The sequence below is a fragment of the Nematolebias whitei genome, chromosome 16 (genome assembly GCF_014905685.2).
Source record: "Nematolebias whitei isolate Nwh7 chromosome 16, NemWhi1, whole genome shotgun sequence".
Lineage (NCBI taxonomy): Eukaryota > Metazoa > Chordata > Actinopteri > Cyprinodontiformes > Rivulidae > Nematolebias > Nematolebias whitei.
In genome coordinates, this window is record NC_056513.1 from 14,877,392 (window position 1) to 14,891,748 (window position 14,357).

The 14,357-nt window shown below is 39.9% G+C and overlaps 1 protein-coding gene across 1 annotated transcript in view; it reads left to right on the forward strand.

Annotated features, from left to right (window-relative positions):
• Positions 1 to 13,842, forward strand: part of fhdc1 (FH2 domain containing 1) — a 21,848-nt gene extending 8,006 nt beyond the window's left edge. The window contains exons 3-11 of the mRNA XM_037690294.1: positions 905 to 1,007; positions 1,119 to 1,204; positions 2,010 to 2,110; positions 2,949 to 3,019; positions 3,980 to 4,087; positions 7,148 to 7,218; positions 9,997 to 10,114; positions 10,261 to 10,425; positions 11,699 to 13,842. Coding sequence (XP_037546222.1) covers positions 905 to 1,007; positions 1,119 to 1,204; positions 2,010 to 2,110; positions 2,949 to 3,019; positions 3,980 to 4,087; positions 7,148 to 7,218; positions 9,997 to 10,114; positions 10,261 to 10,425; positions 11,699 to 13,828 — 2,953 coding nt within the window. The 3' untranslated portion in view covers positions 13,829 to 13,842. The remainder of the gene's footprint in view (positions 1 to 904; positions 1,008 to 1,118; positions 1,205 to 2,009; positions 2,111 to 2,948; positions 3,020 to 3,979; positions 4,088 to 7,147; positions 7,219 to 9,996; positions 10,115 to 10,260; positions 10,426 to 11,698) is intronic.
• Positions 13,843 to 14,357: the final 515 nt, after the last annotated feature.

A 14,357-nucleotide genomic window follows, 5' to 3' on the forward strand; every position in this document is an offset into this window, starting at 1 on the left:
CCCCAGGTTCCTTTTCAGTGCCATAGCTAGTCTAATGAAAAATCCTATCTCTTTTGATTCATGAATGCATAAGCAGTGATGAGTTCATGAGATTCTTTATAAATAAAATTACTGGTATTTCAATTAGGGAGAAAATTCAAAACATCCTTCCTACTATCGCCTCTGGTTCCCTGTCAGATGAGGCAACTTTAAAAATGTCACTAGAACCTGATTTATATTTGGACTGTTTTTGTCCTGTTGATCTCTTTGAATTGTCAAAAATAATAGCTTCATCCACATGTCTGCTAGATCCCATCCCAACCAGACTATTTAAAGAAGTACTTCCCTTAATCAATAGCTTGGATCTGCTTAATTTATCTCTAATGAATGGTTAGCTACCACAGAGCTTGCCTGAGATGACTTCTGTTGCGATTTGGTGCAATATAAACAAATTAAACTGAATTCAAATACAGACTAAACTAGATATCAGTACTTAACACTGTAAAGGATGATTGCATTACAGAGGTGCTTGTGCTGAGTTTGAGATTTCATGCAGTAGTACTAAATATTTGTGTGACACTTTTGTTTTATAGTTGCAATGTTGTAACTGGACATTGTGTTGCATGATGACAAACCTAGAAATGTTTCAACACGTTTATAAAGATATTACAATAATTGACTGGGAATAAAGTTTATTTAAACACTCAAATGCACAGAAGAGACTATTTGAGTTGAGCTCAGCTGACAATATCACATTATAAAACTGGATAAATCCTCATTGACCATATGAAACTACCTAAAAAACAGTCCCTAATAGATCAGGTTTATTAGATGGCTTTGTAAGCACATGGGAGCTTTGCTTTCTCATTGTGCACCTGTACAACTTAAACTTTAGCCTGAATGAAACAACTTGGCTGTCTTTCAGGTCCAACCGTGCCATTGTTGAAGACATACGACGAGGGGAGGGAAAGATTTATGGAGCCGAACTTCTCAAAGACCTGCTAAAGCTCCTGCCTGATTCGGAGGAGGTCTGTTTGTTTATCCGTCTGGACACTTTGTACGAAAGCGTGAATAGCGGAACGATCGTTAAAAGACAGTTTATGTGCTGCACTTCCTCCTTCTTTTTATTTTCACTGCAGATCAAGAAGCTACAAGTGTTTAAAGGAGATCCAGACAAGCTGACACTGGTCGACTCCTTTATGTACCTCCTAATCCAGGTTCCACGGTAAGTTGGTTTCAAAGGTGATCTGAAGTCAGCAGTTTGACAGTGAGAAGATAATAGAGTTTGCACTGAAATGTATAAAATTACATAATTTTGTGGGGAATTTCCATTGAGCTGTTAGTTCTGCGCTGAATCGTGTGTTTGTATTTGATAATTACTGGAGAAATACACGCTTTAAGCACAAGTTTTTGCATTTTGTAACAAAAAATTGGTCAGTTTTGTAAGCACACATTTTCTCCAACAGCAAATGATTTATAATTCAAGGGATGCACAGAACACAAAGGAGCTTTCATTGAGGGAAAAAAATGCATATTGAGTGGACTGAAGCACACAATGAGTCCACTGAAATGAAACAAAGATCAATCATTAATAGAACGTCCCATATTTTGGATATTGATATGAAACATGCGTTGTTTTATAAACCTCTGCACTAAAATAAGATAGAACTTATCTTACACTGTCATCAGTTTCACATTACATGGTTATTCCAACAGCAGAATGACATTCTTACTTTAAATGCTTTAGGCAGCACCAAGATACTACAGCTAACTGCTGTTGTTACTATTTAAACTTGCAAATAACCATAGGATTCTAGATCGACACACTGACCACATTGGTCTGAGCCTCTCTGTCAAGCCATTAGCTCAGCAATCCAATGGGTATAAAACATTTCCTCTATATTGGTCAGAAGAGACATCTATAACAGGTAAGGTAATTATTCATAAAGTTTCCACAGAACTTATTGAGAAGATCTGAACTATCACTTTAAGTCGTGTTATATTTAAGCCTTCTCTGATCCGTCTGACAGGTTCGAGGTTCGGATCGAGGCCATGGTCCTCCGCGAGGAGTTCCTGCCCTTCTGCGCTGCAATGGGCCATGAGATCGACATCATCCGTGCTGCTACTAAAGGTAATGGTGCACCGGTTCTGCTTCAGGCACTCAATCAAACAGGTGACCCGGAAATCTGAGCTTTCACAAGTGGTCCACAAAATGCAGGACCGTGTGACACAGTTTGGTGTCATGTGGGAGCCAGAATGGAACAAGAAGTCTCATTGTAGTGTTCTTTTTTTAATACAAAATAAATGAGTGATTTATTTAACTAAATTATATATTGCAGGGGGTTTTCTCAGTAAGATGGCATGTCTTAATATGAATATTAATATTAAAAAAACAATGCACTTCAAATAAAGGAACACAAAAGTTCATTCAGATGAAAGTTGGGAAGTTGAATTTAAATAAAATATATAAAGCATTATAAATTCATTGAATCAGTCTGTAACATGCCATTTATTAATGCATGTGTATTAGTATTTTTCATTATACTCATTCTTTTAAAGTCAAACATTGCTTTTTCTTTGAGAATTGCTTGGATGAGATCTAGTCACTTTAATCCACACGTTCTAAGGATTTAGAGAACGACCAAGAAACTTTACCTTCTTTTCAAATTTACGCATTTAATCTTTTTTTTTTCTACAGCTCTTTGACATTTCAATTGAACCACACAGATTTATCTTTTTATGTTTTGTTTACATTTTGTCCTTTGAATCCAAACCCTTCTTGAATCACCTTTTCATTGTTGTTATTATCAGTTAATTTAAACAATTTATGATACATTTAACTATTGATGAATCTGAAAATGAGCCCTAATTAGTACTGTCAGGTTTCCTGTTTAGTAGTGTGGACTGTTTATAAAATATTGTGTAATTATATTGCTGTGTAGTCATTATTTGAGTTTATCTTTCTGTAGAGCTGATGAGCTGTGAGGAGCTGCATGCCATCCTTCATCTGGTGCTGCAGGCAGGAAACATCATGAACGCTGTAAGGCTCCAACATCAAAATAACATCCCTAAATGTGTGGCTTTAAATATTAGATTATATTGGGTCTAATAAATGTTCATTTTAGTTTAGTGCTGGTGTAGAATCTCAGACATCTAGGTCAAATTCAAAAAAATTTTTTTGTTAATAAAAATTCCTGGACTTCATGATGTTCTGTTTCGCTTCCTGTAAGAATTCTCAGTTCAAAACTGGAGAGTTCGGCATTTCAAGCTTTAAACAGCACGAGGATTCTGGTGTGCAAGCGCTGATTGGTTATAAAACAGCTGAACTACAGAAAAGAAGTCGAGTTGTTTTATTTTTAAAATAAATGTTATCTAAAAAAATTAACTGTCCTCTAAAGCCAACAACCTGCTTGGGTGTGGGACACCAACAGCCTCAGTGCTTTCCAAACCAAAAACTTTAATTTAAAAGAGCTTCACATGTCAGCCCTGATGGAAACACTGCAACAGTTTTTCTGATTAGCCTGCGTTTCTTTATTTTTATTAAAAAAAAAAACTACTTACTATTTTATTGTAAATGTTATTGTGTCAGTTTTACATTTAATATTCTACTTTTTAGTGTGTGTTTTTTTTTTTCTTGGTTAATTTAGATTTTTATTGTAATTTATTTTTCCATTTGCCTATTTTCTTAAATAAACACTTTGAAAAGTACTACATGAATAAAACCGAGGTGCATTATTATTATTTAAATATATACTTCTAACTTCTGTAACTTTGTCTCAAACACTTTTATTTTCATTTTGGAACAGAATCCTCAAATCAAACCGCAGGTTATGGTTACAAATAATTTTCACGATTTACTCCCCTTAATAGTAATATTTGAAGACCAGCTGAAGTTTACTTTAGAAAATATGTTATATATCTTTAGCCTTTTCTGTTAACATCTTTGTCTTGCTGGAAAATTGATAGTTCTTGTTTTTGTTAAATGTGCTTCTGTTTACAGGGCGGCTACGCAGGAAACGCTGTGGGATTTAAACTGTCATCTCTCCTCTCGCTGGCTGACACCAAAGCCAACAAACCTGGAATGAACCTGCTGCATTTTGTTGCCATGGTCTGTTGAGCCTAAAACTATTAACTGCTAATTAGAAATGTCCATTTTAGGTAATCCAACAATTAAAAGGGGCTTCAGAGATGATAAAGTTTCAGCTGTTGTTACAGGAGTAGGTCAAATGTCACAATTTAGTTCAATGTGATGAGAACTAGAAACAAATTACTGTATCCCTCATTTATCTCCGCCCCATGGCAATAAGTGAAAAACCATGAATTAGGGACCTTTTGTTCATTTTAGTATTTATAAATATTTTAAGGCTTTAGAAACCCATCCCACCCTCTTGCAAAGTTCTAAACTCTTACACCTACGTCATTTTAACAGCATACGTACAGTACTGTATATGTAGCTACTAAATTTTCCTTGCCAGCTCTGCAGAACACAGCAGTTCTCGTTCCGGTCCGACTCTGTTCCGTCCGACTCAATTCGTTTCTGCAGACGTAACTTGCAGCGATGAAGCCCACAATCAATCTTCTAAACTCCTAAACCTACTAATTGTAACAACATGCATTTATGTAGCTACTAAATTTTACTTACAAGTACGTCCCCAGAGCGCTCTGGTTTACCGCTGAGTCTGGAGGTCTGGTTCTGGTCCATTTCAGTGCAGCTGTTGAGCGCCGAAGCACATTAGTGGAGAGGGCAGACCTTCTGCTGGCCGGCGTGGGACCGCAGGTGGTGGATTGAGTCCAAGTCTGGATGAAATGTCCCGATGTGCTACAGAAACGGCTCTGTAGCTTTCGGTGCACGTTTGTGCTTGGAAGTCCATGTGGGCCGGCTACCAGCTCTCGAGTCACCGATGGGTCTGAAGGTCTGGTTCTGGTCCGGTTCGGTGAGTTAAGTGCAGCTTCTCTGCATCCGCGGGGTGCTGATCAAATCAAAACTTTACCGCTGGTTTTTCAGCAGAAGTAGGGGGGCCTCTGGGTGGGGCCCTGTTGCCTTCTGGGAAATGTGGTCATTATGAGCGGAATACAGTAGCGGATTACTGAGAGAAAACTAAAAAATGGCGGCGCTTGTCCAAAGTATTTTATTTTTTCGTTAACTTTTTACCGTACAGTACTGTATCCAGTACTGTCCCAATCACGTGAGTAATATTAAAGTTGACAATCTTGTGTCCTGAACAATGTTTTCTTTTTGTTGTACAATATTATGTACTGGTACTGTACATCCAACAAACCGCGATAGAGCGAGTCCGCGAAAGTCTAATCGCGAAGTAGCGAGGGACTACTGTACTTCTTCTGCAAACTCTCAGCGTGGATGCTGCTGAGCAACTTTGCTGGTTTGTTGAAGAAACTGAAACTGGTTTGGTGAAGTAAAACTAGCAGAACAAAAGCTGAAACTATCAGAACACTGGCTAAATTGGACAGCTAAAGGCTAAAACCAGCAACACAGATGCTAAAAGCTACAACCATCAATAAAACAGTCAAAAGAAAAACAAACAGAACAGCACCTACAGCTTAAACTAACAATACAGCAGCTAAAAGCTAAACCAGCAGAACAGCAGCTATAAGCTAAAACCAGCAGAACAGCAGCTAAAAGCAAAAATCAGCTAAATTTGATCTAAAAACTAAAAGTAGCAAAATGTTTAAATTAGCAGCATCGTAGCTAAAAGCTAAAATGAGCAAAACCATGGCTAAAAACTAAATGAAGCATAAGAAGACCAAAATAGCTCAAGTAGATTTCAAAGAGAACACTTTTTTGTTGGCAATGAAAATATATTTCTGTATTTCTATGGGTAAACATCTTTGTACATGAAGTTTAAAATAAAATATATATATAAAGGTTAAAACAAATTCAAAGAAAACTAAGTGAAATTTGCAAATGTGTTTTAACTCATTGTTCAACTTTCATAGAAGACATATTTTAGAAGAAATCTCCGGTGTTGTCCTCACTTTCACAGTCAAATCAGATAAAACTTCAGCCACAATGTGAGGTGGAAGAAGAAAAGTTTGCGGTGAGGTGCTTGAGAAAACAGTGCCCGACCTTCGTGGTGACCGGGAAGGATGTAGACAGTAGATGGTGTCAGGAAGCAATAAAGAGCCAAAACCATCTGGCCAAACATTCATTCATTCATTCATTCATTTATTCGGTCAACCTTTATTTAGACATATAAATCTCACATTGAGCCTCGAAGACTCATTTACAAGTGAGACCTGCTTAGACAGACAAAAAGTAGTGAACGTGAACACATGTAGGATTTGGAGGCAAAAAAACTTCTATCAAACTCTTTCTTCTTGGCTGAGAAGGAAGAATCTAATATTGAAAAACACCCCACACATGGAAGCACATGGTGACGTAGACATTCTGCAGAAGGGGAGAGAGACTACAAGGGTGGTGAGAGTGTCCAAGGACGCTCCCGGAGGCACTGTAGGAGTTCTGATAAGGATGGAATAATCATCAGTTCCCTTCGGTGCGACCCAAAAGCATTCTCAAGGGATGTCGGGGAATGGCCAAGGACAACGCCAGTGAGAATCCAGGAGTCCTGAAATGATGACACAATGTTTTTTCAGCTGGTTCCCTCTGGTTGATCCGTGGACTTCCTCACTGGGCGGGAGGGAGGCAGCGCATCAGATTACAGAGCCTCCAGGTGAATTGAGATAAGGTGGCCTGCAAGTCCAGCCGAGGGAGCCAAATAGAGATGAACAACATTTGTTTTAAGGCAGGCAGAACTTTACAGAATTTTATCTGTCTCGAGTCTTTGCTGGTCTCACGTAGATTCCGAAAAGTCCAAATTAAGTGGACACACGACTGGTCCGTGCCTGAGAATATTCCCTAAGATTTGATCCAACTTGTCAGTGAGTCCTAGGGGCCGCATATGGCCTACGATTCTCACAAATCACATCTAGTTTGTGATCCAGTCTGCTAAGCAAAAGAGTCTGAGTGCTCGAGACATGGAGCAAACCTTCTCATAGGCGACAGCCTGAGCAGGCCAGATCAGCTGCAGTCATCTTCTTCTGTCCAAACAGTTATACATGACTACATAAAAATGAGTGCCTAGATGCTGCTTTACCTTCTGCAACACTAACCAGCAATTCATGTCAACTCTTTATTGTTTTTTTCACACAGGAGGCAAAGAAGAAAGATGTTTTGCTGCTCAAGTTTCCAGACAAACTTCAGCATGTGCAAAGTGCAGCCAGGTAAACTGAGAGAACTCTGTTCTGTTGTTTGGATTAAAAATAAAAGTTTGTCATTGTCAGTCTGTGTTGGAATACTCTGATCACGTTCAGGTACAAGTCTGCAGGGAGAATGCGTCAAACCTTTTACTGTGACTGTAGTGACAAACCCAACAGAGAAGCTTTTCTGCATCTACCGTCTCGTGTTTTCTGGCTTTGTTAGAGTTGTTCATGGGGAAGAGACACTAGCTGGTATCTCGTGATGCATTGATGTAACTCCCTGACAGCTTAAAGAAAATCTATGTTAATTCTCCAAAGGAAAATGTTGAACCATCGAAGATCTACTACAAATATGACGAGAAATAAGTAATTAATTTATCCTAGATGCTAATCTGTTTCTATATGCGTGCTAAATAAAAGACAAGAGTTCAGATTGTGGAAGAGTAATTTAAGCAGTTTCTACTCAGTCTTTAAAAGGTCTGCCAAAGTTGGTAATTTCTGTTTTCCAGGTCGTAAAAACTGTGAAACATTGAAAATGGGAGTATGAAAAACATTTGAGTTATTTGTATTCTACAAATAAAAATCTGTTTTTCTAAAATCAAAAGCTCCAACAGCAGAATAGTTTTTCGATTTATTATAAATTATATCAAATATGGATATATGGACATTGTGCAAAAGTTTTAAATCATCTCTAATTGTGTGGAATGCTTATAAAATATTCACACTATTGTGATCCTGTTTATATTTATTATTCCGGGTTCTTTACTTCTTCTGTACATTTTTCAGCACCTTTTTGTTCCCACAATTTATGTGCTATTTCAACAAATCGTATATCAAAACGTTCAGCTCGTTCAGGAGAAGGGTGCTATGACTTTTGGTATTGGTACAACTTTAGCTTTTTGAAATATTTAGCCTTTTCTGTAATTTTTTTCTAATAGAAAATGACTTGAGCTCATTTTACATCCTTCAGATCTTTAGATCTGTTTACAACCTTTTATTGCTCCTTTCACATTTTGTTCTGCTTCAGCTTCTTTCAGCTTCCTTGTGCAATTTTTTTTTTAATCAACCACTTTCAGCTAATTTCAGCAGTTTTGTGCTTGTTTCTGCTTAATTCTGCTAACTACAATATTTTTTGTGCTTCTAACTTCTTTCTGCTGCATCAGGATATTCTTTCTGCTGATTTCAGCTTGTTATACGCCGTTTAGTTTTTTCTGCTAGTTTCAGTATTTTCTGCTATTTCTGCTACTATTAAGCTGTTTTTATGCTAATTTGAGAACTTTCAGCTAATTCCACATTTTTTGCACTAATTTCAACTTTTTTCAGCCTAATTTAGCAAAAATGTGCTCTCTCCACTTCCTATCAGTAACTTTAACTTATTTCTGCTATTTTAGCTACTTTTCAGTAGTTCTTTTACTTATTTCTGCTTTTTTCAGATAATCTTCACATTTTGGTTCTCATTTCTGCTTCTTTCAGTTTAATTGGGCACAATTGTGCTCTATGCACTTCCTTTTTGTAATTTTAAGCTTCTTTAGTAGCTTAAAAAAGTAAAAAGTAGCCTTTTTAGCTAATATTCAGCTATTTTGTTTTTTCAATTTTCTGCTTTTTTCAGATAATTTCCACCTTTTTTGCTAACTTTTGCTTCTTGCAGCATAATTGGGCAAACGTGTTCTTTCTGCTTTCTTCGGCTACTTTAAGCTTGTTCTAACTTTTCAGCTACCTTTTTTAACATTCTTAGCTAATTTCTGCTGTTTTCAGGTAAATTCATGTTTTTCGTGGTAATTTCTGCTACTTTCAGATTTTTTTTCTGCTGGTTTAAACTTTTTTTCTGCCTTTTCAGCTACTTTTCAGCTATTGTTTGCTAATTTCAGCTTTTTTTAAGCTTATTTCAGCTATTTTTTCTGCAAATTCGTCAACAATAAGTATTCACACTGCATTTTCACTGGGAATGCAGTTTCTATAATTTCATCTTACTTTGCTCCCAAAATCTGGCTTTTTGGATTGAAAGGATAAAAACTTGAGCAATGACTCAAAATGTTTGCACGGTTCTTTAGTGATAGTTTGTTTACACTTGTAAGAAACCTTGTCAATCAAACAAAACAAAATGTAAAAATGTGCTTTATAAATGTAAGTTATTGCCATATGTTGCATACTCTTTGCAACTGGTGAGCAACAAATTACCCTCACCACTATGCAAAGACTGCTTTATTTTATTTTATTATAAAACAGGACATGGTTTCACAAAAAAGAACCTCTTACCAAATACATGAACTCTTCAGACTATAAAGTAAAAAAAATACAAGTGTCACTAAAGACTAAAAATCAATTAAAAAAGAGGGGAATTAAGTCAGGAAATGTCTGAAATTTTAAAACAAGAAAGTGTAGGAACTCTGTTTAGGTGACCTTTGGTACCAAACTAAACAATTTAAACTATTGACAGCAGTGTCTGTAAGTCCCCCATAATCGTTTACCCACATGGTCTAAGAGTCAGTTATTGTAGATTTAAATAAATGTGTTTATAAGTGCCTGTAGGTGTAATGTCTTCATGTGCACAGCAGACTCAAGCATCATTACCTAAACTGATGCTCAGTGCTGTGAGGGTCGTGTGCATGCAGCGCAGTGTGACTGTCGGGCTCTGTGAGTTTCACAAGGTCAAGCTTGTGCGGTGTCAGTGCAGCTCCTGCACCACAGAGCCAAGCTTACTCCTCCCTCCTTCCTTACAAGCTCTTACAGCAGTCCTGTCTCTGACTAGACGCATCAAAAAGTCACTGTTGTCTGTTTAAACGTCATTTCTATCCTTTTCAGAGTTTCAGTGGAAAACATCGAGCTGGAGTTTTCCTCCTTATACGTCCGAATCAGATCCTTGGAGGAGAAAGTTCAAGGCGACCAGGAGTTGGTGCTGCAGCTGGAGCCCTTTCTGCAGGTGAAGCAGCACTTACGTAACACACATGCAGAAGTCTGGATCCAGGACACTGCACAGCTCTGAAGCTCCTAACTCGGCAGCTCCAGATAATGACATCTATAAACAGCTATTGTGTTTTTTAAAAAATGCCCTTTTGTGTTTCTCAGAGCGCAGCACAGACCCTTCAGGACTTAAAGAGACGCAGGCTGGACCTGCGTAAAGAGGGGAACACGCTCATAGATTTCTTTTGTGAAGACAAGGACACCTTCAAGTTGGATGAGTGTTTCCGAATATTTCAAGACTTCTGCATTAAATTCAACAAAGCTGTTAAGGTCAGTCCTCTTACGCCTCTTGTACTTCATCTGACTTTACAGATATTACAGATGGCTTCGGACACCTTTAACAGCACTGAACATACAGCGCAAATTATCTGCTTAGTAATGGCGCATGGACTGACTGGCAACGTTTTTGCTTAAGCAGCATCTCACTGGGCTGCAACTGCTAGTTGTACAACAGGATTCGAAAATAAATTACCAGAATGTTATAAAACAATCGCAGGATTTTCAATTTCTTCGCTTGACACAAAGACTCTTGTCCCCTGAAATTTAAACATGTTTGAAGAAATTCTGATGATCTTGTGGTGAAATTTGGTTGGAAGTATCAGTTTGGAAATTCTATTAATTGAAATACTGTAGTCCCTCGTTTATTGCGTGGGTTATGTTCTGGACCCCCCAGAATAAGTGAAAATCTGCGAAGTAGGAACAATATATTTATTTTAGTATTTATATATATTTTAAGGCTTTATAAACCTACACTCTTGCTGTGTTCTAAACTCTTAAACCTACATCATTTTAACAACATACGTATATATTGTTCTGTAACTATGTACTGCAAAATTTTATATGGGTACTAACCAGCCTTGGTCCAGTTCTGGTCCGGTTCTGATCAGCTCTCTTTTAGAGAGAGCCGGACCTTCGGATAGTCCGCACAAAACCACACAATGGTCCCAATTGAGTCCAAATAATCCACAGGGCTCTGGATGAAAAATGTCCCGGTGAGCTCCAGAGAAAACACCGGACCTCCAAGCAACGCCTCCTCGCTCGAGAGTCCTCATGGGCTGGCAAGCAGACTAACTGATGACGCTGGAAGTCCGGTTCTGATCCAATTCCCGGTCGGTTCCGTATGTCTCTCTGCATCCACTGAGGGCCAAAGTCATTATGAATAAGGACCGAACTTTTTCAGATCGGATCAAAGCTTTCCCTCCGTTTTAGCAGAAAGCAGTGGTCGGAAGCACTGTTGACTTCTGGATAATGTAGTTCTTTATTGAGAGAAAACTACAAAATGGCGGCACCTGTCCGAAGTATGTTTTGGTCAACTTTTTACTGTATCCTGTACTGTCCCAATCACACAAGTAATATTAAAGTTGACAGTGGTGTGTTGTGTACTATCTTACTTCAAAAAAACGCGAAAGAGTGAATCGGCAAAAGTCGAACAGCAAAGTAGCGAGGGACTACTGTAGTTTTTGTTTGATGGTGAGTATATGAGTGGATGTCCCCATGATCTGATGAATCCTCTAACATGTTCCCACCTCTCTGCTTCCCTCAGGACAACACAGACCGTGAGCTGAAGGAAGCAGCCAGGCAGCGCCGGTTGAAAGAACTGGAGGAAAAGCGTTTTGCATGGTCGGCCGAGGACCACAGCAGCATCTTTGGTCGCAGCAGCAGTGAGAATGACATGGAAATGCTCACCAAGGAAGGCCTTCTGGACTTCTTCCAGAAGAGGTCTCAGAGTCCACACAGCCCACTTGGACGTTCTGCCAGCGCTCGCCGTTACCGTCACACCATGACTTCCATAGCAGATCGTGAACTTCAGGGGTACCTCGAGCTGTTTGGAAGCACAAAAGATTCCACTGATTATTCTAAGTTTTACAGCCTACCTCGGTCTGGTCGCCCTTACCAGCGGAGAACAACCCCGTGGATTTTAGGCCAGGATGACAATCGTGAGCTCGGCTGCGACAGACAAGCGACATCTCCACACGCAGAAACTGAACCTTTAAACTCAACAGACAGGTTCTCCTCCTTTGGGCTGAACGATAACGAGGATGTATTTGACAACAATAATTACTCTACCGTTTCAGAGGGTAGTGTTCTGCCTCATTCCTTTTGTGTCTTTCAGAAGCCCTCCTATCTTCCTAACCCAACTCTTCCTGGTCACATAAATGTTAGTGTGGAGAAGCATACTTTAGTCCAAGCTCCTCAAGCTTTTAACCTTCGTAGTCCAAACAACAATACTGATCATGTGCACTTTGGCAAACATCGTGATGTGGTGGTAACAGAACTGGAAACTGAGATGCACTCACCTCAAAAGGATCAGGAGCATCTTCACCATGAACATGTTTTAGAGAAAATAGCCGATCCAGAGGCAGTGCAGGAAGATAAAGTAGATGTTCCCTCACAGACTGAGAGGGAGAAGGAAGAAGACTACAGCACCGTTTCATCAACATCCTGTGATACTCCCCTCCCACTAGATACCTCTGTATCCAGTAAGAGATCAGTGTTTTACATCCCAGACTGCACAGAAACAGACTGTTCTGTTGCCTTGGATTTCTCTGAGGCTGAAAGCTCACCTCTTACAAAAGAAGGACTTCATCTAAGAACTGACTGCTGTAATGACCAGCAAAGCCAGCGAGATCCAAACTATTTGTCCTCTAACTTGGAGTCTACTTCACCCAATGACCAGTCTGTCTCAACCACTGAGCTCCCAGTGTCCAAACATGTAGATGCAACATCCGTGACTCCACCTCTCAACACAGAAGAGTGGGACACAGAGAGCTGTGACACAGCTGAAGGCAAACAGGGTAAAGACGCTCAGAGAAATGGCAGAAAAGCAACCAAGAGCAACAAAGTGACAAAGAGCACTGGAGGTCGAGGAGTGCGAACGCTGATCAGCAGCGAGAGCCAAAGCTTGAGGAAAGTTGTGCCCATCAACAAGCTCACCAGGACTGGCACCAGCAAAAGAGCAGAGAGACCTTCGGAGCAAGACGGTGGAGAAACACGCCGGCATGTCCGTGATCAGAGTACTCCCGCGAGAGGAAGAGCCGAGAAGACGACGAGACCTCATCGGCACTCGAGTGTACCCCCTGATGAGTCCAAACTCCAGAGGGGTGGTGGCCTCTCGGGCAGCATTTCTCGATGGGCGCGCGATTCCACACCGAGGAAAGCTTCCCTCCACAAACCGAGTGCCAAACCCCTGAGGAACATCCCGAAGCCTGCGGCCGAGGAGAAAATGTGCCGCTCCACCATGAGAGCTCTCGCTCAGGCTCAAGCTCAGAGCCAGGGTGGTGCTTCTTCTGAAAATAGCATCTCGCAAGCAAGCAATTCAAAAACCTCCTCGGATGTCCCCAGCTTTGCCCGTAACACCGTGGCTTCATCTTCCAGGAGCAAAAAGGAGCTAGGACCCACTTCTGCCCCCTCCACTCCATCTCGTAGCCCCTCAGTCCTCGGTAGAAAAACCTCCACAAAGCAGAGTCAGACTGTTCCCACCAGCGAAGAGCCACAGGTGACGAACCTGAGACGGGTCCAAAGCGTGAAGGCGACCAGCCGCAGCACCCATCGCAGCATGACTCCACCTCCAACACAGGAGGATATTCGTAAGACTAGCAGCTTCTCTGAAAAGTCCGTGCACGGCAGAGACTTGTTGGCGTCCAGCAGAGTCACGAAGCCGAGCTGGAAATGAAACCAGATGTGTTGGAACCTGAACGCAAAACGACAAAAGAACAGAGAAAACTAATTCATTTTGAATAGTGACATTGACTGTGTTATCATCATAACATGCACAGTATCAGAATTTAACTAGCAAATTGTAGTTACAGTTCAAATTTTGAAGTGGGGTTCTGTTGAAGATTTAATCTAATTGGTTAATCATTATGTGCCTAAAGATTCCCACCCAGAGTTATTAGGACCGGTCGGGTCAGAATCGGGGCTTAAGTGGAGCCGGAACAGGATCCGGGAACTCTCTTATTTTGACAGAGTGCGTTCCAGCAACTGTTAGCTCAGATCTGGTAACTCCGCCTCTAAAATTCCAAAGTCATTGTGTATTTTTTATTTAAAAAAAAACCCTCAAAAATATAATTAAACAGCACAACTAAATTGCAGTTTAAGTGGGTCATTAATAAAATGTAGATTTTCTATTAAAAATACAACAAGAGATGATGATTATTCACATCGCGTATCAAAACAACGGTGCTAATTTGTCAAAACAACAG